Source organism: Musca domestica, unplaced genomic scaffold (genome assembly GCF_030504385.1).
Source record: "Musca domestica strain aabys unplaced genomic scaffold, Musca_domestica.polishedcontigs.V.1.1 60, whole genome shotgun sequence".
Lineage (NCBI taxonomy): Eukaryota > Metazoa > Arthropoda > Insecta > Diptera > Muscidae > Musca > Musca domestica.
The window spans coordinates 566,742-589,639 of NW_026712364.1; the positions used below are offsets into that span (position 1 = coordinate 566,742).

General features: G+C 32.4%; 1 protein-coding gene across 1 annotated transcript in view; it reads left to right on the forward strand.

The window, feature by feature from the left end:
* Nucleotides 1-22,659, forward strand: part of LOC101896391 (dorsal-ventral patterning protein Sog) — a 47,506-nt gene extending 24,847 nt beyond the window's left edge. The window contains exons 2-6 of the mRNA XM_005181091.4: nt 5,552-5,661; nt 8,611-8,743; nt 17,968-18,024; nt 18,137-20,448; nt 20,520-22,659. Coding sequence (XP_005181148.2) covers nt 5,552-5,661; nt 8,611-8,743; nt 17,968-18,024; nt 18,137-20,448; nt 20,520-20,744 — 2,837 coding nt within the window. The 3' untranslated portion in view covers nt 20,745-22,659. The remainder of the gene's footprint in view (nt 1-5,551; nt 5,662-8,610; nt 8,744-17,967; nt 18,025-18,136; nt 20,449-20,519) is intronic.
* Nucleotides 22,660-22,898: the final 239 nt, after the last annotated feature.

Here is a 22,898-nt window from a genome sequence, read left to right on the forward strand (position 1 = left end):
CATAAAGATAAGGCAAAATACAAGAATATTTAAAAGTTAATAAATAATTAGAATTTAATTCATAAAAATAACTAATTAGTTCCTAAAACATATGACCACGATACATAAAAAATAAGAATAATTTTCCTAAAAAAATTCCAAATGAGCATGAAAAACACATAAAGAGAGGCAGGAAAAATTGAGGAATAAGGAAGGAATATTAGTAATATTTAATAGTTAAAAAATAATATTTTTAATTTATGAAATATTTCAAAAAATATATGACGATAGTACTTGAAATTTAGGTATATTTTTCCTAAACAAAATTCCAAAAGATAATGAATGAAGGGGACATAAAGAGAGCAAAGAAAATACAGCCTTATACCAAAAACCATTGCACTTTAGAAATACTTGCCAAGGAGGGAAAGAGAGAAAAACGTGAGACTAGAAGTTTCTCTTCTGACAATTTATGGCTGCAAGAGAGGATGTATACATCTATGAATACCAAAGACAAAGATTACACAAAATATTTGAGAGATAAGAATTTTTTTTGAAATTGGATTATCAAAAAAATGAATTAGTTCCTAAAAGAAAAAAATTATTAAATTAATGAATTAAGTTCCTAAAATATCTAACCATAGTACATGAAATTAAGGAATATTTTTCCTAAAAAAAATTTCTATATGAAGATTACATAACCAGCCTTATTTCAAAATATTTTATTTGAAATTTTTGTACCAAAAAGAGAAAATAGAGAGAGAGAGAGAGAGAGAGAGTAGGGGATTCTCTGAATTAGTTCCTTAGAGTATATTTCTTATTTCAAATTTTAATTTTTTTTATATATATTTTTTTTTAATATTTTAAATTTCTTTTCAAATTCTTTTCAAAACATTCCTAATCAAATAGTGTCACAATTATTATTTTTTCTTTAAATCAGAAAATAACATCACCTCATTCCCCTCAAAAATGTTTTGTTTATTTTTTTCTTTCTTTTGGCATAGCAAAAAACCAAAAAACAAATAATTTACGATTCCCTCACACCAAAAAAAAAAAATCAACTTAAACAAATAATCTTAACGTAATGCCAGTAGCTTATTGATTTCATGCATTGACAACAATAATAAATATAAGTTGGAATAATAAACATAAATATTTATTAAACAGTAAGCAAACAAAACACACACATCAAACTGCAGTTTTGGAATCCAACACAACACAACAATTTTTGCAAAATGTATTTTTTTGAAGGTGTTGAGCTCAAAAGCAAAAAAAAAAAAAACAATGCACTATATGTGCCACACACACACAAATTCAAATTACACACAATAAAAAAATCGGGGCTGGCAGCCTGACGCTTTGGCGACCTCAATATTGGAACGCCAGCCAAACAGGCCTGGCCAAAAAACACGAAAAAAACGCGCCGCCACTCCATAATGCCTCGTCTTAAAAACAATAACATTGTTTCGTTTCTTCCACCCGCTCGAACGCTTTCTTCCCTCACCAAAACAGAAAAATCTAAAACAGCATTTAAGAGTTTCAGCCAGACACAACAAAAAAATAAAAATGAAAAGAAGTCAGCAATTTTGTGGAGGCGTTTTTAAGGAAAACAGAAGCCAAAATAGATTATTTTTTGCTTTTAATAAAAAAAGTAATTAAAATAAAAAAAAATTGGGAAAAAATAAATGTGGAAGAAATGAAGGCTTAGATTTAAGCCTAGATTTCCTTTTTAATTAAAAAAAAAATAATTTCGCTAAAAGATCCCAGAGGAGATTTTTCGAATGTCTCGAAGCTTAATTTCAAGGGCATCCAAAATAATGGAGTCTTATCAGCAGTTAGTCTAGGGTAAAATAATCCCAGATTTATTTGCAAAGATCCCCCCAAGATTTGTTAACACTTTCACATTGAACTCTACTCCTCCAAAATTATCTACAAAAAATGTCCAAATCTTTATCTCAAAATTCTGAAGGAATACAAATCCCCCCAATTTTTTTATTATTGGCATGACAATAATTTCTTATCATACCTCCCTCTACTACCCCTCTTATACCGACAAAAAATCTGTTTTTTTTTCTAAAAATTTATTGAATATTTTATTTTTAGACTTAAGTGGCGCCCAACGTAAATTTCTTTTCTTTTCAAATTTTTTTAAAACAAAAAAAATTGTGAAATACAATTATATTTGCAATTCCATCCTCTTACACCCTCTGCTCAAACCAAGAAAATTCACTTTTTCTCTAAATTCATGGAATAGTTTATTTTCATACCTAAGTGGCGCCCAATGTAAATTTTAGATTTTTTTACGAATTTTTCAAAACACAAATATTATTATCCTCTACAATTCCATCCCTCTGCTCAACCAAGAAAATCAATTTTTTCTCTCTTATATTTTCTCTAATTTCATTGAATAGTTTATTTTCCTACAAAAGTGGCGCCCAATGTAAATTTCTCTCTTTTTTGGCGAATTTTTGCAAAACACAAAATTTTGAAATTCCCCTGTCATCTACAATTCCATCTATCCCAATTCCACCCACCTCACCCCCTCTAACCACCAAAAAAATCCTATTTTTTCTCAAAATTCATTGAATATTTCACTTTTACACCTAAGTGGCGCCCAATGTAAATTTATTTTTTTTTTTTGCGAAAAACACAAATATTTGAAATACCATCAGCATCATCATCATCAACAATTGCAACGCAATTGCAAAAAAAATTGTTTACAACAACAACAATAACGAATAAATTACGTTGTTGAGAGATTCAATAGTAGTGGTAGTAGTACTTGCAAGTAGCTGTACAAACATAAATTTCCCATAAATTATAGGGTTTTATTCAAAAATGTCATACCGCAGCTATGAATGGGGAAATTTACATACATGTATATATATTTATATATGCATAGAATATATATTTTTATTGGAAAATTATTTATTTATAATTTTTTTTTCTAAAATGGACTAAGGCGATTGGTTGGCTGGCAATTGTGGGTGTAAAGAGTGGCAAATTACGGGAGGTTTTCGAATTTAGAATTAAAAATCGGGGTCTGATTTTGAAACAGGATTACAGGTTAGATTTCAAAATTTGGAGAAAAAAAAACTGATTTTGCTTCTGAAGCAGGATTGCAATTAATAGCCATTTTTTACCTAAATTCTTCAGACATTGAAACAGGATTACCGATAAAAAAACTTAATTCGTTCCAACAGGAGAATTAAGAGACTCAGGATAATAAACATGGGTCCATATCTGAAATGGAAAACAAAATGAAAAACATTTTAATTTAATTAATTAACTTTATTTTTAAGATTTTTCAATATTCTTATCTATCCTTTCCTCTTTTTTGGGTCTCAATCTTTTGGGATTAAATTTAAGGAATTATTTTTATTCATTTGATAAACTAGAAACTAAAATTGAATTTGATCTCTCGGTCTCATTCCTCTGCTTTAAAAAGCTTCCTGGATCCTCCATTTATTTTTTTAAATCATTCATCTCTCCTTTCCCCCCATTTTTGTATTATTTTATTTTATTTTATTTTTTTTTTTTTTTGTAGGGTAAGTGTACCAGTAGTCGGCACTTTTAGGATTTTCGCGTTTTTAATCGCTCACCATTCTGAGTGGAACTTTTCAATTATTACAAAGTTTATTTATTCAGATTCGAAATTTTGTATAGTTTTTGCAAAAATAAATAAATTTTGAATAACTTTTTATTAAATTTCATAAATTTGTAGTTTTATTAAAACAATGCCTTTTTGCCAGTAGTCGGCACCACTTGCCAATTGTCGGTATGGCATGATCTAACAGTCGGCATACCATTTTTTGTAAGAATAATTAATAATAATAATAATAAATTAATTCATTTAAATATAATATTTTTGTTTCGTTAAACTGATTCGACGTCTTTATTGTATTTTTCTTAAGAATATGGATTGTTGAGGACCTTCACAAACAAAAATTAAATTTTTATTACAATAAATCATCTTTTCATAGCGAAATTGTACACAAAGATAGCTGGCAATATATTTGAAGTAAAAAAAATACATTTAGTTGTAAACGTTTCATTTATTTGGGCTTAAAAATAAAAAGTGCCGACTACTGGGACATGCCGAACTTAGGCACACTTACCCTATGTTTGGTTTTTTTTTTTTTTTTTTTTTGTTTGCAATTTTAATCTTTTTGGGTTTCCTTTAAATCATGTTTCTCCATATATATATTTTTTTCTGTTTAACAACCCCTGCCAGAGGAAAAAAACTTGATATTTTTGTTCTGGCCTTTTTCATTCATGAAAACCAGGCCTTTTGGAAAAAAGCGCAAAAAATTGCCAGGCTATGCAATTTTATACGCCAGACTGGCGTGTTGTGCGTTTTTGACCAGTTCAGTTTTTTGTCTCGCATTTAACTGGCTCCGTGTTTTTTTTCTTTGTAAAGGCATGCCGATCAAGTTTTCATTTGGCGCCTTATATATCCATTAAATGAATGTAGATCCAAAAAAAATGGTCATTGGCTTCTTTCCATTTTTTTTTTTTTTTTTTTTTTATAAAAAAAAAATATTTTTTTCTGTATAAGAACGACAACAAAAATCTAAAATAATTTTCAAACTTAAGTCTGAGTAGCCAAGAATTTTTTTGTAGCTTTTTAAAAATAAATAGCTATCTACCTGTTGTTATAGATTCTCCAAAGGGCATTTATAAGGTTTCGGTAAACTGAGAATGAAAATAATATATTTGAAAAAAAAAGCAACAAAAAAAAAAAAAACAACAATTGCAAGCAATAACAACAACAACAATAACACCACACACCCATGCAATTTCCCGACGTCTTAAGGTCTAATACAATCAGGCCACAACAACAAACCGCATTAAATAAACGTTTATTTCTATTCAGCTTGTTCTGTGGAAACCCATGAAAGGGATGGAAAGGGGGGATTTCCATTTTAATAGTTTAATTAACACCGCATGCATATAAATATGCATACACATATATGTAGAGAAAAAAACATAAAAACTCAGGGAGATGCATTCAAATTATATAAAACACATGGGCGGTCTCAAAGAAACCGAAATACAATATGGAAATTGTTTTTTTTTGTTTCTTCTTCTTCAATGAACTTCATTAATAAATTGAGAAGAACAAAAAAAAACAAAACAAAACACCTTCGTTTTGTTACTCCCTGGTAGCAGAGCAGAGGTGTTTTGTTTTTTTTCCTTCTCAATTTATTAATGAACTCACACACCGACATTTCACAGGTCAGCTTGCCGCCTGAACATTCCATCCATCCATCCATTCACATTTTATTTGGAGGTGTAAAATATTGTCTATAATAAAAAAAAAACGAAAACCAAATTCCTTTAAAACAAAACACCCAAAAAGAAAACATTTAAATTTTATTGTTTCTCCGTTTTTTTTTTATTTCGTAACTTCAAAGAAGAAGTCCAGCACCAGCGGGATATACATATGTATTATTCTCTTAATGATCATGATTTAAAGAAACCCCAGGAAACCGCCCCTGAGAGTAGAATAAATGAAAAATCCATTAATTTTTTTTTTTCAATTTCTAATTATTATTTTTTTCTCTCTTTACAGTATCCGAATGTCAATTTGGCAAGACCCTACGTGAATTGGGTTCAACATGGTATGCCGATTTGGGACCACCATTTGGTGTTATGTACTGCATTAAATGTGAATGTGTTGCGGTAAGTAACTCACCTTTTTTATTTATTTTTCGAAGATATTAAAGCAAGTCATATAAATAAAATTATTTTTATTATAAAAACCCTTTTAAACCATCATATTTTGCTTGAAAATCCCATTTCTAGGTTTTTTTGAAAAGTCTCCACTTTTTGGAGACTTTTGAAAATTGACATTTTCTTGGTCCTGGAACCTTGAATAACAATAATATAATAATACCAATTGAAATAGCTCGAATTCGACAACTCTACACTAGTGGAGAGATTCTAAACTTCAGCATTTTGAGATTTTTCAAATGAAAAATGATGGATTAAAATAAAATTAGATGAAATAAAGTAATTTGAGCTCAAAAAAAAATTAAATATTAAAAAACCTCAAAAAATTTGAAATTTTGAAAAGACTCCACTTTTTGAAGATCTTTGGAAATTGGCATTTTCTGTGTCCTGCAACTTTGAACAACTGAAATGTAATAAAATACATTGAAATAACATGAGTTTAACAAGTCTACACTAGTGGATAGATTTCCATATCTCATCATTTCCACATTTTACGAAAGAAATATGACATATTAGCCCATAATTAGACTAAACAAAGCAGTTCGAACTCTAAAAGCCAATTTAAACAATCATATTTGTTTGAAAATCCCATTTTTAGGGTTTTTTGAAAAGTCTCCACTTTTTGGAGACTTTAGAAAATTGGAATTTTCTTTGTCCTGCAACCTTAAATAACATAAATATAATTATAGAAATTAAAATAACTCGAATTTAACAAGTCTACACTTGTGGAGAGATTTCCAAACTTCAGAATTTTGATATTTTTAAATGAAAAACCAAAAGTTGGCTCAAAATTTAATGAAATAAAATATCATGAGTTAAATAAAAATTAATTTTTAAGATTTTAAAGAAATCTAGGGTTTTTGAACAGTCTCCACTTTTTGGAGACTTTTGAAAATTGGCATTTTCTTTGTCCTGTAGCCTTGAATAAGTAAAATATAGCAAATTAAGTAAAAATATGTCAGATTTCGCAAGTCTACACTAGTGGAGAGTTTTCCAAAATTCACAATTTCGAAATTTTTTTAATGAAAAACGTTATTTTACAACAACATTGGTCTAAATAAAATACAAAGAAGTCAAAAAATCAAATTTTTAGGGATTTTAAAGAAGTCTACATTTGAAGAAATACGTGCTTTTTAGTATTTATTTTTTTTTTTTTTTTTGCTTTTCTTTTGAAAATCTGGAAAATATCTATGTGGCAAAATTTTCTTCATGCCTTCTTGTCATGTTTGTTTTTATTTTATTTTTTTGTTGTGCCATTCTTTAAATGATTAATGACAATTTTAAAGGTCTTTTATTACGAACATGTTGATTGTTGGTTATGCTGTTCGCCTCTTTTTTTTTTGCCTGTGTACATGAAAGGAATATCTATTTTGCCAAACAAAAACATGACAGCAGGCAAATTCTCATATATGTGAATGTGCTCAAAAGCAAAAAAAAAAAAAAAATTGAAAAGAAGCTTAGGTTTGCGTACGCTACTTGTCGCCTTAGTTTGTTCAGTGATTAATAACTTATTGAGACATAAAAAAATTATTCTTTTTTTTCGCCTTGCCGTCGTTGTTGTGCTCTTCTAGACTGTTATGAAATTACGCAAATTCTTTTGCTATTCATAAAAAATGAACAAAAAAATCAAAAAATAATATATATAAATATCAATTTTATTTTGTCTGGCTGCTCAAAGACAACAGACACCAAAAAAAAAAACAAAAAAAATGGACATAATACGTCAGTGGAAAATATATGTATTTGACACACACACACACTTACACATACACATATTATAAATCACAATCAAATAGCAGACAATTCTATTTAATTGATGCCATAAAGTCTTTTATGCATCTCCTACCTTATTCGCCAACATCAGTAAGGTGCCAAAAAAATCGAATTAAAAAAATTTCACAAAATGCATTCCAATTCTCTTTTTAATTCCCAAGAAATACGCAAAAAAAACGGATTCTTATTTTTATCATTTCTTTTTTTTTTAATAAAAATGTTATAATTTTTTACTGGTTAACACAAAATTTCCATTTATATTTATTGTAGACTCTCTAATTAATAAACAAATAATTTATGAGGCAATTAAAAAATATAACTAGAAGAAGATATCGCGCGACATAAAACATACATGCGAACAAGCAGCAAAAGTTGAGCCAGAAGGAAAAAAGAAAACCATAAAAATATGGGACACCTTTGAGGCCATAAAAAATACGTTTCATTTCGTGTTTTCTGTGCTTTTTAACATTTCATTAATCAAAAAATGATTAGCACGCAAATGCCAAGAAATCGATATTTAAAAAAAATGAAAATCAAATATCAAGAGGATGTAAGAATTTTCTTTTTTAAAAAAATTATATATTTTTTGCAACAAATTGCCATATAAATAAATAATTTTTTCTTGAGTTTTCATTTAATTTATGTGTTAATTATATTTCAAATTTTAAATTTCTCAAAAAAATGTAAAAAAGTTGGATTTTCCTTAAATCTACACCTTTGGAGACTTATTAAAATTGTGTAGAATTGTTATTTTAAGGCCGGGTTAATTTTAAAATCATTACTTCTTTATAAAAATCACGATTTTAAGGTTTTTTGGAAAAGTCTCCACTTTTTGGAGACTTTTGAAAAATCGTAAAATTGGAATTTTTGGGTGTTAAATATTCACAAAAAATTAGTTTTACATGAAAATAATAATTTTTAGGGTATTATCTAGGCTTAAAATCTGTGGAGAGTTTTCAAAATTAATTGATTTTTGAAAAAAAAAATAAATAAAAATTCCTTGTTTTTGTTATTATAAAAGACCAAAAAATTATTTTTAATTTTTTTCGATTTTTTTTAAATATTTTTTTTTTTTAATTTAAAGTTAATAAATCATATTTTGTTTATTTTTCTTTTCTTTTTTAGGTTCCCAAAAAACGCCGCATTGTGGCTCGTGTCCAATGTCGCAACATAAAAAATGAATGCCCACCGGCTTTGTGCGATGATCCCATTTTGCTGCCCGGTAAATGTTGCAAAACATGTCCCGGTGATAAAAATGGTAAGTTTTTTTATTTGTTTATTTATTTATTTATTTTCCAAAGCCAGAAACTTAAAAAAAATCATGCTTTTCTTGAATGAATCACCACCATCACCAACAACTTTGTTGTTATGTGATGGACATTAGCCATATCTAAAGACGTAGATCTTTCATAGCCACTTTTTTGTTAAATGTCTGGCATGGTCTCCAACCATCCATCCATCCATCCCACTTATAACTTGTTCTACAAAAAAAAAAAAAAAAAAAAAAAAAAAAAAAAAAAAAAAAAAAACGCCATACATAAATCATAAAATATTTCAGGCATGGCAAAATAAATTGTCTGTTATAGATTAACCAGACAAGAAGAGGAAGACCAAACAAGAAAAGAGATTTTTTTTTTTGTTCAAAAAATTACACTTAACGCCCCCACACTTCTCTGAGAAAAAGAAGGTGAAACGGGAGAGTAATGTCAAGCCATTACTTTGACGGCTACATTGATTCCGCTTGGCTGGTTGGTTATCTAGCTGGCTGGCTGTTTGGTTGTTTGGCCATCCATCCTGCCTTAGATATATTTTTTAATATATTTAAGACATTATTTTGCAAATTTTATAAAAGATTTTTGTCATTTCTGATAACCATAAACATATTTTAACACATTTTATGATCTCGAGGTATGGGAGGCCAAAAACAATCCCCAAAAAAAAAAATATAAATAAAATTTATATTTAATTTTTTGCGAAAAAAAAACACTCAATGACACACAAAATATATGGCCGAATGGTCTCATGTGCGCAAAAAAAATTAAAAAAAATATTTTTTTAAAAACGGCCGAGAAAAGCTTTTTAGTTTCCACATGATTTCTGAAAATACTTTTCCAAAATCAGTTGCTCTAGTTGTCTGGCATCCACCTTGCCATAATTTTAAATTAATTTCTCCAACATCTGCTGGGTTCATTTTTTTTTTTTTTTTGATAAATTTTTGTTAATTTTTTATTATTAAAACAAAAAATCAAAGAAATGAAAATAGTCGCCCCATAGCTTCTGGTCAATAAATTGAAAGCAAATAAACCTAGAAAAACAGCAGAAAAAAGACGCCAATATATAAAAATGTCTATCAAAGCCAAATATACACGCGTTAACCAAAAAGAAAACAAAATCGACCTCGTCGTCGTCGTCCAAAAATGAAAAAATACCGATACCAACAACATTTAAGCGAAATAAAACCAAACAGCGGCAGCAGCACTAGAAAATTTATACACACCAAGAGATCTTTGGCGTATTTTTGCCACACAGCAGAGCAGATACCAAACACGTCAATTGACGACGACGGCATCATCATCATCATTATTATCTTCTTCAGGCAGACACAATTACCGCCCCCATGTCCACCGCCACCCATACGGCAATACCTCAAACGCCAGCCAGCCAACCAGCCAGCGTTCATCATCCTCAAATCATTATGATGATCACCGATTCGTTTTTTTTTTCATTTGTTGCTCTTTTTCTTCTCTCATAGAAGTATGACTACATCGCCTGAACTGAACCAAACCAACAAACTGAAGAGTGTCCAACACCACACCAAAAAAAAATTGTGGTATTTTTGTTTTAATTATATTTCTAAAAAAAAAGAACAAAAAATCCAACAGCAACCCAAAAAAAATTAGAAAAAAAAAAAATTATTCAAAAAGAATGTTCAGTTATCTAGCCGAAGCAAATCAAACTAAGCCAAGACGTAGAAGTCAAGCGAACAGCAACAACAACAAATATTAACCTTATTTTGATTTAAGTAATTTTCTGCATGAATAGCATACATAATAAGCATTATAAAAGGAACAGACCAGACCGACAGACAGACATACAAACATACATACTATAATGACGGCGTCATCTTAACAAAAATAGAAGCAAGAAAAGCCAACCAAAAAACCAATTTAAAAAAAAAAAAGTTAGTCTAAGGAGAACAGACAGTCATGATAGCAGCCGTAGGAAAATGAATTAAAAAACAATTAAGTCAATTTTAGCAAAAAAAAAACAACACTTTTTAAAAAGTCTCCGCCTTTGGAGACTTTCCAATATAGTCTCTATGGACATAAAATGCCTAACAGTGACGTGTTTTAGGCTTAATTATCATTTTTTTTTTTTCTAAAATTTGTGGGAAATTTTAATTTTTTGAAAACTCTTCACATTTGGAGACTTCGGGAAATGACTTGAATTCCACTTAAATAGTATTCAGCGGTAATATGTAGCGTTAAAATTGCCTTGAATAGTATTGGGAACCAATATATATCCTTAAATTTTAATTTTTTTGAAATTCCACCAAGTCTACAATTTTTGGAGAGTTTCAAAATAACCCAAAATCCAACTATTTAAATTAGAAAAACTTTAGACTGACTTCGATTGAGACACAATGTAATAATAGCAAAATTCAGAAAAGCATTTTTCCAATTTTAGCAAAAAGAAAAAAGTCTCCACTACTGGAGACTATCAAATATAGCCTATTTGCATAGGAAATGCCAAACAAATCATATTTCTTAATTGTTAATTTAATTATTAGGCTTGTGATTATTAGGTTTTTTCTATAATTTTTTTTTTGAATTTCATTATTTTAATAACTCTCCAAATTTGGAGACTCATGGAAATCCATTAAATATGATTTAAATAGTACTTAGAGCTTAAATATAACCTTAAAAGTTAGATTTTGTAAACTTTTGCAAAGTCTAAACTTTTTGGAGAGTTTCAAAATTTTATAACTCTACACTTTTGGAGACTCGGGAAAATGCATTAAATCTTAATAAAATTCTATCTAGAATTTGTATTGAAAGCATTATTCATATATTTTTCTAAAAATTCCATGCATTTTGACTGTTTTTCACAACTCTACACTTTTGGAGACTTTGGAAAATGCATTACATTTTAATGAAATTCTATTTAGAAATTGTATTTAAAGCCTAATCAATACTTTTTTAACAAATTCCATGCATTTTGACTGCTTTTCATAACTCTACACTTTTGGAGACTTGTGGAAATGCATTAAATCTTATTAAAAATGTATTTAGAGGTAATATATATCTCCAAAATCCATTTTTTGTGATATTTTGAAAAGTCTCCACTTTTTGGAGACTTTCCAAAAAAGCTTATTTCATAGTTTGCAATCAAAATCTAACCATTTCCAATTAAAATTAAATATTTTTCGAGAGTTTTTTAAACTCTCCACTAGTGTAGACTAAGGAAAAACACCATATTTTTATATTTCAAGAGCTTTTTGGGCCATTAAAATGCCGAAAAACCACCAAAATGAGTAAAATTGCCCTAAATAATCAGAAATTTATATATATTTTTAAAGTCTCCAAAAATTGTAGAATTTTAAAAATTTTGAAAATGTCTTATTTTTTACGGAATTTTCTGACAATATGGAATTTCATTAAAATACGGAATTTCGTTGCAGATAATTTGCATTTTTTGAGGGTTCGGGCAGGTCTCCACTTCTGCAGACTTTTCAAAATTATTTTTATTTTCAAATGATTTTTGGCAGATCTTGGAAAATTGTATCCAGTTTTATTAAAATATGGTGTGCGCTATAGATAATTTGAATTTTTAGGGTTTTTGCCAGGTCTTTTCATAGACTTTTCATCCATTTACGCCTCCCCTCCTCTCCTTTTGTAATGCATTTTATATTACCAATTAATTAATGAATTTAAAAATTTGTAAGGACCCCCTCCCCCTCTTCCCTTTTCCCAGGAAATTCCCTTCGATTGCTGTGAAATTGAAAACGCCCCGTTTTCGGTTTTTTCTTATTTCTCCACATTCTTTTGGCCGTAATTTATGTACTTGACTTTTCGTTTTATTTACTTGGCCCAAAGATCAAAGATATGACTCCTTACTTGGCTCTTGATCTTGTTAATTTTTTTTCGTCATAATATATTTCATGGCCTGGTTTTAATCTTTTGGGCTGGTCATTGTCGTTAAGATTATAATCTTGATTTGAGAGTCATTTGAAGTTCGCTCCCCCTCTCCCCTCTTGTCTGATCCTGGCGTTATCTGAGAAAGAAAACAACAACGAAAAAAAAAACAATATTGTCACCGTTTGCACTTGGTGTCATTAAATTTCAAATTCCCGAAAAAAAACGGCCAACCCACATCAAAAACAGCAGCAGCAACAACAACAGCATTGGAACTGGAGACCTGAATATTGTAAATTTTTTTCAAGAGTCCATTCAGTTTTTTTTTGGTCATTTCAGTGTTTTTTTTTTTTTTTTTTGCTGCATTTTTTGTTGTTCCTCTCTCAAACCATTTTTGGTATGCGTCGCCCGTATTATCAGGCCCATACCGTTCGCTGATGTTATAAATTTTGTTCTCTACACATTTTAGGCCAATAAAATACAGATCTTGCTTCAAGATAAGTCCGACCAGTATTTGTGTGTCTGTGTGTGAGTTTGGGAATTTGTTTTTGTATTTTCCTTGCATCATTCCGTATCTTACCTTAGCATACTGCAATGTTGACCCTCCCGCTGTTTCATCATATCATTGAGATCATCAGCCAGCCAACAGCAGCAGCATCGTCATCATCTCAATGTCTTCGTCAGCACCACCGGCAGCAGACTTACTGTTTTTGTTGTCAAGCCAAAACAAGCCGCCTCCCTTGTGGCCCAAAAAGAAAAAAATCAGAGAGAAAAAAAATTATGAGATCTTTAATGATACGGCACATTCTCCTTCCAAGGAATCCTTCCATCCAGCTAGACCTCATGAAATTCCTTAAAATGAGATAATTTAATAAGCGTTAAAATGCTCGAGTTATGTCATTATGGATGGACCAGGCCAGCAGACCGAAAAAAGGGGTGATAAATTATTTCGAATTCTTGTTTAGTTCAGTATTTGTGGCATTCGCTGGGTAGGACCCTTTTGTTTGGACTCATAATTAAGCCCAAGGTTTAGAATGGCATTGACATAAATTACAATAAAAATAAAGAACTCATCTTACCTACCTACCATGGAGCCCAGCCGAACCGGGCGCTGCTGTGTTAATTTTAATGCTAATGATGACAATGATGAGCCATGATGGGGGCACTTCTTCATATCTCCCCCCTGGCATGGCATGATTTGTGTTGAGCCTTAAATATGTTGTTGACAATAATTTCAGGAATTCTGTAGGCCAGAGCAAATTGTTTTTTTTCTCTCTTTTCATCTTCCTCTGCTGCTTTATGAGCTAGGCATCCAGGCAAAAAAAAACCTAATGACTTTTTTTGGCTGAAAATGGCATATTTTTCTAAACCAAATTTGGCCAATGCAAAGGAATGAAAACAAAACGCTTAAAAATAAAAATCAAACTCAACAAGTCTTTGATGTTGTTGTTGTTGTTGATTTTTTTCTTCTTCTTCTGAAATTGGCCACGAACAAGACTATGAATGCATCATTGGCTCCATTGGAGTCATATTTAGACAAGACCACAAAACGCCAACTAAAGTTGGTCAACTTCACTTCAACTAACAACTATGCAATTCAGTGGAGAGTTCCAGCAGCAGCAGCAGCCAGTTAGCTTACGATCATCATCATCACGCTGCTGGTGGTGGTGGTGGAGTTGCATAGCTTTGCCAGTTTGACTTAGGCAACTAATATGCCACTACTGACTTCTCTGCACTGCAATTCAGTTGAGTTAGCGTTTCAGTTTTTTTTTTTTTTTTTTTTTTGGTTTCGTATTTTTAAGGCAGTTTGGTTATGATTTAACTTGTTTTTATTATGCCAGTGCTGCTGAGCTTTATGGCCACAACATGAACTATTATGGAAACAAGTTCATGTTGATAAAATAGCTAAGCACCTCCATCAATGGCCGGCCACAGCAACGTCGTCATCATCGTCATTGTCGCTATTGCCCATAACAAAACTTGCAACTTGCAGCATAAAAATGCATTGTTGTTAGCTTTTTTTTTTTGAAGCAAAAAACTGCCACCATGATCTCCAACTGCATAACTCAGCTCTTGCTACTAGTCAGTAAAAGTGAAAAGCCAATATGAATTTCCTTTATGGACAAGGAATTTTTTTCCTTTTTTTTTTGGTATGGAATTATAGGTTTTCCTTGGCAAATGATAGGCCATGGAGGAAGAAGGTGGCAGGCAGGCCAATAACCTTATGTTCTACCCCTCTCTCTCTCTCCTTACACACAATTCATTGGAATTGCCTGGCTTAAATACTCAGTTTATGTAGATCATATTGATTACTTTAGCAATTCTAGCTGGCGGGGGGAAAGGAGGAGAAGGGTGGCTAACTAAGATATTAAAATATTTGAAATATTTCTTGACAACAGGACAACCCGCCAGCCTACCTCCCCCTGCCTCTTGCAACAATTTAATCCATTTAAGACTCTTAATGAAAAAAAATGAAAAAAATAAACAAAAAAAGAAAACACAAAACGACTCAACGATTAGCAAAGGAATTTAGCAGTTCATTATGAGTAGACAATGTTTTTTCTTTTTTTTTTGCTTTTCAACATCAAAATAATGATCATTATCATCAACATCGTTATGGGCATGACACATTGCAAATGATTGAATATTAGCAAATGTTTAGATATTAGAAATAGAGAAAACAAAAACACACATCGAACAAAAAAAGCACAATTTTATAATTAAAAGAAAAATTCCTGAGATTTGAAATCCAGACATTTTTTGGTGATTTTCTTTAAATTTTCCCCATTGGAGACTTCTTGAGAGAATTGAATTTAATTTTAAAAACATAAATACTCGTTTAAAAGTAATGGAAAGGCATGAAAAATGCATTTTTGACGTTTTTCGAAAAGTCTCCACTTTTTGGAGAGTTTTCAAAATTAACATATTTTGCAATAAAATGATTAAAAACATATATAAATAAAGGAAATTCTCAACTACTTTAACATTTTGGGGATCTATAGCAGTGTAGAGTTCTGAAAATTCACAATTTGTACCAAAACTTGGTTGGAGAATTTTCAAAATAGCCATTTTTGCCATAAAATATTTAAAAAAAAAATTAGAAAATTTCTCTCTGAGAATAACTTTTTTTTAATTTAAGAAAATTCCTCAAAAACCATAAATCCATAGAATTTCCTTGATTTTCCAATTTGTACCAAAAATTTGTTGGAGACTTTTCAAAATTGCCATATTTTGCCATAAAATAATTTAAAAAAAATAAGAAAAATTCTCAAATGGGAAAAACTTAATTTTATAATTTAAGAAAATTCCTCAAAAACATTAAATCCATAGAATTTTCTTGATTTTCCTGGAAATTCCATCCTTGGAGACTTTTTAAAATGTTAAATTTAAATTTTACAACAATAGAAACAAGTTAAGATGAATTAAAAACGCCTAAAACTATATATTTGAGGTTTTTCGAAAACTCTCCACTTTTTGGAGACTTTTTAAAATTGCAATATTTTGCGAAAAAATCATTGAAATAGTCAAGAAAGGAAGGAATTTTGCAATTTGATTGTCATTTGGGGAATCTATAGCAGTGTAGAGTTTCAAAAATCCATATTTCGTAATGAAATTTTGAAGATTTCTAAAGCAAAGGGAATACAATGTGGGGAAATGTAACTCAAAAGCCCGAAATTTTTATAATATAAAAATTTCTGAGAAAATCAGAATTGAAAAAATTAAAAAAAAATTTTATAATTTTTTTGAAATTTTAAATTTTTTTTCGTTTTTGGAGACATTTAAAAAATATATATATCAAAGTTTCATTAAAAAAAAAAAATGTTCCATGACAACAATTTTATAACTCTCTTTACAAAGTTTTTTTATTTTTCATCGAAAAACCCCGATTTTATGATTTCTTCAAATCTCTCCACTTTTGGAGACTTTTCAAATTTTGAATTTTTTCCACTAAAATCTATTATTTAAGCATTAAAAACATGTTTCCTCAAAAAATTCTTGATTTTTCCAAGTCTCCACTTTAAGAAAATTCACACAAAAAAAACAATCCCTAGAAATTGAACGACTTTTTTATATAAATCTCTTTGAGAATGGTTCTTGGAACTTCAGTTTGGTGATCCTTTAATATTTTTTACATCGAAAAACCCCGTTTTTATGATTTTTCCAAATCTCTCCACTTTTGGAGAGTTTTCAAATTTCCCATTTTTCCCACTAAAATTTAATATTTAAGCATAAAAAACATGTTTTTTTGTGAAATTCAAGATTTTTCCAAGTCTCCACTTGAAGAACTTCTTAGATTCCCAAAAAATTTCCCTGGAAATCGAACCACTTTTTTTATGTAAATCTCTTTGAGAATTGTTCTGGGAATTTCTTTTGATGTCGAGGCCGGAAATCCGGCTTAATTTATTTCAGCACCTTTCTATTAATACCCCCATCAAAAAATGGATTCTTTTTTTTATTCTTTGATTTAACCAACCAACCAGCCAACCAATCGACCAATCACCTTTTGTGAAACATGAAATCCCCTATCCGTCTACTTTGTTTTTCTAAATCGATTTTCCATAAAATTTCCAATTTTATTGTTTAACATGGCCATTGTTATGTTCCTCATTATGATGGCATGGAATTCGGGTACAACAACCTGATCGTACAAAAACAAAATCCATGTTGGTTCGTTTATTCCAACCCATCATCAACCATTTTTCATTGAGCCGAGAACAAGCAACAATGGTTTCCAAGAATTAAAAAAAAAAATTGTGTTATTGTTGTTGTCGTTGTTGGCTTGTTTTCATCATTTACCGGCCGTAACATTCTTAGTTACTGGCTCACCTTTTATGTGGCAGTTTTACGGATATTTTATTTTCGAGAAATCACGTGTAGTATCGGCAGCAGCAGCGGCGGCAGCAGCAGGGTGTTGCCAAGAGGCGGTAACTTGTTAGGGGTATTTATGTCAAACACACAGTGGATGTGTGTGTGTGTGCGAGTGTTGTAGGGTCCTCCTCTATTCACACGTTCATTCTACAGTTGCCTGGCTTGGTAGGCAGTACCGCACCTAGTTTCGGTGTGTGTGTGTGCGATCGTGGCAAGGTTAAAAACCCAAGGTACCACATCTTCTTCTCTTCTTTTTTTGGTTAAACAATAACTCCCTAGGAGGGAACATCATATTTCTAGCAAGGTAATTTCCTGTTATTTGTCCCAGGGGTTTGGGCCACAATGACCAAAAAAAACCCAAAGCAGATTCATTCAAGACGCAGTGGTGTTGACATTTTTATGGCTCTGTAATATTTTCCAAATAATGGCCAACATTTTTCTAATTTCAAACCATTTTCTTTTTTCTTCTTATTTTTAGACACCATGGCCTTAGATGTACCGGCACCAATGGAAGAAGAGGAGCGCAATATGAAACGTAAGTATGCCATCTCTTTTCTGTGCAGAGAGAATGAGAGATTTCCTAACATCTTCTGCCATTGCGGAACCCTTTTTCTAATATTCCCCTCTCTCTTTTAATTTCTCTTTAGATTTCGCTGCTCTCCTAACGAGTCGTACCTCGCACTTCCTGAAGGGTGAAGAAATGAAGTCCATGTACAGCACCCATAATCCCCATAACATTGTGGCCACCGGACGTTTTATGTTCCACAAAAAGAATTTGTATTACTCCTTCTATACCTCGTCGAAGGTGAATCGCCCAAGGGCCATACAATTTGTAGATGATGCCGGCACCATTTTGGAGGAACATCAGCTGCAATTGCCCGCCGGACCCCAATCGATTTATCAAAATGTCACAGGCAAAATTTGTGGTGTTTGGCGTAGGGTTCCACGTGACTACAAACGTCTGCTGCGCGATGAGCGTCTCCATGTTGTCCTACTCTGGGGTGGTAATAAATTCCAAACTGAATTGGCCTTGGCTGGTAAAATTGGCAAATACACCGCTTTGCAATCGGAATTGTTTAGTGCCCTCATGGAACCAGCACCGGGCTCTAAATCTGATATCCTTTCCGGTTCCGGAGGTACTGCCATTGTTTCGACCAGCAGTGGGGCTGCTTCGTCCATGCACTTGACCTTGGTGTTCAATGGCGTTTTTGCTCCCGATGATTATCTGGATGCTCCCGTCAACATTCGCATTGAATCGCCCGATCGTCGTGAGGTGGTCTTAGATGAAATCCAAAAAGTACGCAAACCCTCATCCGAGGTCAATGTCCTGGAAATCTCCTCCCCCATTTCCATACAAAATCTACGCCTTATGTCACGTGGCAAACTTTTGCTTACCGTGGAATCGAAAAAGAATCCCAATTTGAGGATCCAGGGCCACATTGTCACCCGCACCACCTGTGAGATTTTCCAAACTCTACTGGCTCCCCATAACTCTGAGATCAAAACCAACAGCAGTGGCTTGGCTTGGGTGTTCCTCAACACCGATGGCTCCCTGGCCTATAACATTGAAACGGATCAGGTCAATGCCAGAGATCATCCTGAAATCAGTCTCATTGAGGATGTGGGTAAACGCAAGGCTGTGCTACAGGATTTGACACCCAGCTTCAATTTCAATCAGGCCATTGGCACGGTGGACAAGCTGGGACCCAAGGTAGTGGAATCTCTCTATGCTGGAGATTTGGGTGTCAACATTGCTGTGGAACATGAAACCAGTTTGATTAGAGGTCGTTTGGTACCCAGGCCCGTGGCTGATGCCCGTGACTCAGCTGAACCCATTTTGCTGAAACGCTCCGAACACTCTGTCTCGGCACCTCATCATGCCATGGGCATGGCTTGGCTATCCATTGACAATGAATGTAACCTCCATTATGAACTGACCCTGAGCGGTTTCCAATCCCATCCCCAGGATTTGCAAATCTATTTGGAAGAGAAACCCATTGAAGCCATTGGTGCCCCAGTGACCCGCAAACTTTTGGAGGAATTCTCCGGCTCCTACATGGAAGGCTTTTTCCTTAGCATGCCCTCCAATGAGCTGGTGAAATTGGAGTCCAGTGTTTGCTATTTGGAGGTTCATTCCAAGGAGAAAAATGAATTGCTGCTGCGCGGCAAATTGAAGTCGACCAAGGTGCCGGCCCACTGCTTCCCCATCTACACGGACAACAATGTGCCCAATGTTTTCCTGCCCGGCGATCGCAATGATGATCTGCTAATGACAGCCGATACAAAATGTTACCATTCGGGACGTTTCTATGATGAAACGGAACAATGGCGCAGCACGGAGGACACTTGCCAGATGTGTGCCTGCCAGCGAGGTCATGCTACCTGTGAGCCCATCAAGTGTCCCGTGGTGCACTGTAAGGTGAACGAAGAATTGGTACAGGCCGAGGGTGAGTGCTGTGCCATGTGTGTGCCACAGAATGTGAACAACAACAAGGAAATCCTAGGCGGCGGCGATGAACAACAACAGAAACGCGGATGCCGTTTGGGTGATCAGTTCCATGTGGCCGGTGCCATTTGGCATCCATTTTTGCCACCTAATGGCTTTGATACCTGTACCACCTGTACCTGTGATGCCCTGACCTTGGAGATAAGATGTCCTCGTACGGTGTGCCCTCCCTTGAAGTGTAAGGAAAAGGAAGCCTATCGCCCGGACAAAAAGGCCTGCTGTAAGGTGTGTCCCCAGGGAAAAATTAGCTCGGGAGCTGGTGACAAAATGGGACCCTCAAACCCCAATGTCCTGCAAGATCAGGCCCCCTTGAAGGCAAATGTGCGCAGCAGTGAAGAGATTCTTTCCCAGGGTGGCTGTAAGGTGGTCAACAAGGTCTATGAAAATGGCCAGGAATGGCATCCGGTTTTGGCCTCCCATGGGGAGCAGAAATGCATTAAATGCCGATGCAAGGTAAGTTGAAAAACGAACAGAGATTTTGAGATTGGCCGGAGATATTAATTTTTTATTGTTATTTGTTTTAGGATTCCAAAGTAAATTGCGATCGCAAGCGCTGCTCCCGTTCCACCTGCCAGCAAACTAGGGTCTCGGCCAAACGCAAGCCTTTCGAAAAGCCTGGCTCTGAGCCAGCCCCCCTCGATGAGTGCTGCTCAGCCCAGTGCAAAAGGCCACGAAGACATCACAGAAGAACCGAACAACAGCAGCAGCAACAGCAGGGCCGACGCCAAGGTGTTGTTGGCAGCAGCTGAATTGCCAAACTCTCCCGCTCCCCCGCATAAATTTCAAATGAAAGAAAAAAGCTCTTTTTTTGGAAACACATTTAGAGAGAGGCTGAGAGTAAACAAACGACGAGAGGATGTAATAACTAGCAATAGCAACAACAAAACAAAAGCAAAACAAAACAAAACCAACAAAATTCTAGAAATGCAGAGACAATATCCACAGAAAAAGAGAACACCCGAAAGAGAAAAAGAGAGACAGAGACAGAGAGTGAGTGAGTGCTGTGAACTCACTGAAAGCAAACCTGCGGTTCTCTTCTGGGCTCTTTTCGTTTCGTCCAACAACCCAGCAAACTACACTGAGAGAAATGTCAATATTTTTCGCCTAGTACCCACACTGAGAGAAAAAAAGCATTAGATTTTTTTTGTTGTTTAGAAAAAAAGGGAACAAAGCTTAACTGTATTATAAAAAAAGAAGAGAGGAAGAGAGAAATAAGAGAAAAATACAAGTTTAAACGAGAATACACTTAAAGAAAAAAATTACCAGTGCAGTAGACGATAAACTTATAAAAATTGTAAAAAACGACGAAAAAAATATTATTTTTTTCGCTCCCAATAAAATTGTATTTTATTACTCCTTAATGAGAACGGGAGAGGGAGACAGAAGATGTAGGAAAAAATAATATTTTTTTCGGAGTGAAAAAAAAAATCTATGATGCAAAACAAACAAAAAAAAATAATTTATAGAAACACATCCCAAAAGTTTCGACTGATTGACTGAATGGCAACTTTAGTTTGTAAGGCTTAAGAGTTATACATACTACATACATAATTAAAGCATACATGCATACATACATACCTACATATTATTATTTAATGAACAAAAACAAAAATAATATTTTACTTAATGCCCTGTGTGGCCCCGATGCGCCCGAACTTCCCCCTGCCCCCACTCCCCACTGAGAAAAAAATTACCAGAACTTCAATAATCGACCAAGAAAGAATACATACATATATATTATTTTGTGTTTTTTTACTAATCCACACACCCATCTCACATGCATACATATTCACCACACACACATACACACATAATTCCTTTATATATCACATGAAAAATCATATCAACATTTTCTATATATACATAGTTTATACATGCATACATATTTATATATATATTAAAAAAAACATAATTATTATTATTATTGTTGTTAAAATTTTCCAAAAAAAAAAACAAAAAATCATCTTAAAAAAAAAACATTATTTCATAATTATATTTTAAAAATATAATTTAACGAAATAATACAAGATTTCTTTTTTTTCTTAAAAAAACATAATAAAATAACATTTCTTTTATTTTACAAAACAAATGTAATTTTTTTAAAGAAATAAAATGTATATTTTTTTATTTATACAAAAAAAAAGAACAATCCCCACATCAAAAGAAGCTAATTTAAATCACCTAGCCACAAAACCTGTATTAAAAAATTTCCTTCTACCACCCGCCAACACCACCACCCGAACTTTATATATGCACACATTTTTTTTGTAATAATTATAAATTATGTTTTTTTTTTCTCTCCCCCTGAAGACGTTGATGTTAATAAAAAAATAATGAATTTTTATTTAACCATAATTGTAAAATACTTATTTTTATTTTATTATTTTAATTATTTGTGCGAAATTTTTTGCACAAATCGCCCCCCTACACACACTCCCCACATTACCCACACACACACATTTACTCAACCCACACCCACACACATTTGTACAATTCTCCTTAGTTTTTTTTTTCTGTGTTTAGTTTATATAATTTTATTTTATAATTTTTAATTTTGTATTATTTTTTATTTTTATTATTATTATTATTTTTAATAATTATGTTTTAATATTTAAATAAAAGAAATACAAAAAATCGAAAAAATATTTCTTAAAAAAAATAAAATTTTTAATTTGTTTTATTATGAGAAAAAAGGGAAAAATTAAAAAAAAATAAAAATAATTTTCATGGGAAGTGTTAGATGGATGACAAGGTCATAAAAATGTGTCTCATACTTTTAATCTATGGGCCAATTTGGGTTAAAAAGTCCTCTACCATAGTATGGAGGGTATATTAAGTTTGTCATTCTGTTTGTAATACCTCGAAATATACATTTTAGACCCCACAAAGTATATATATATATA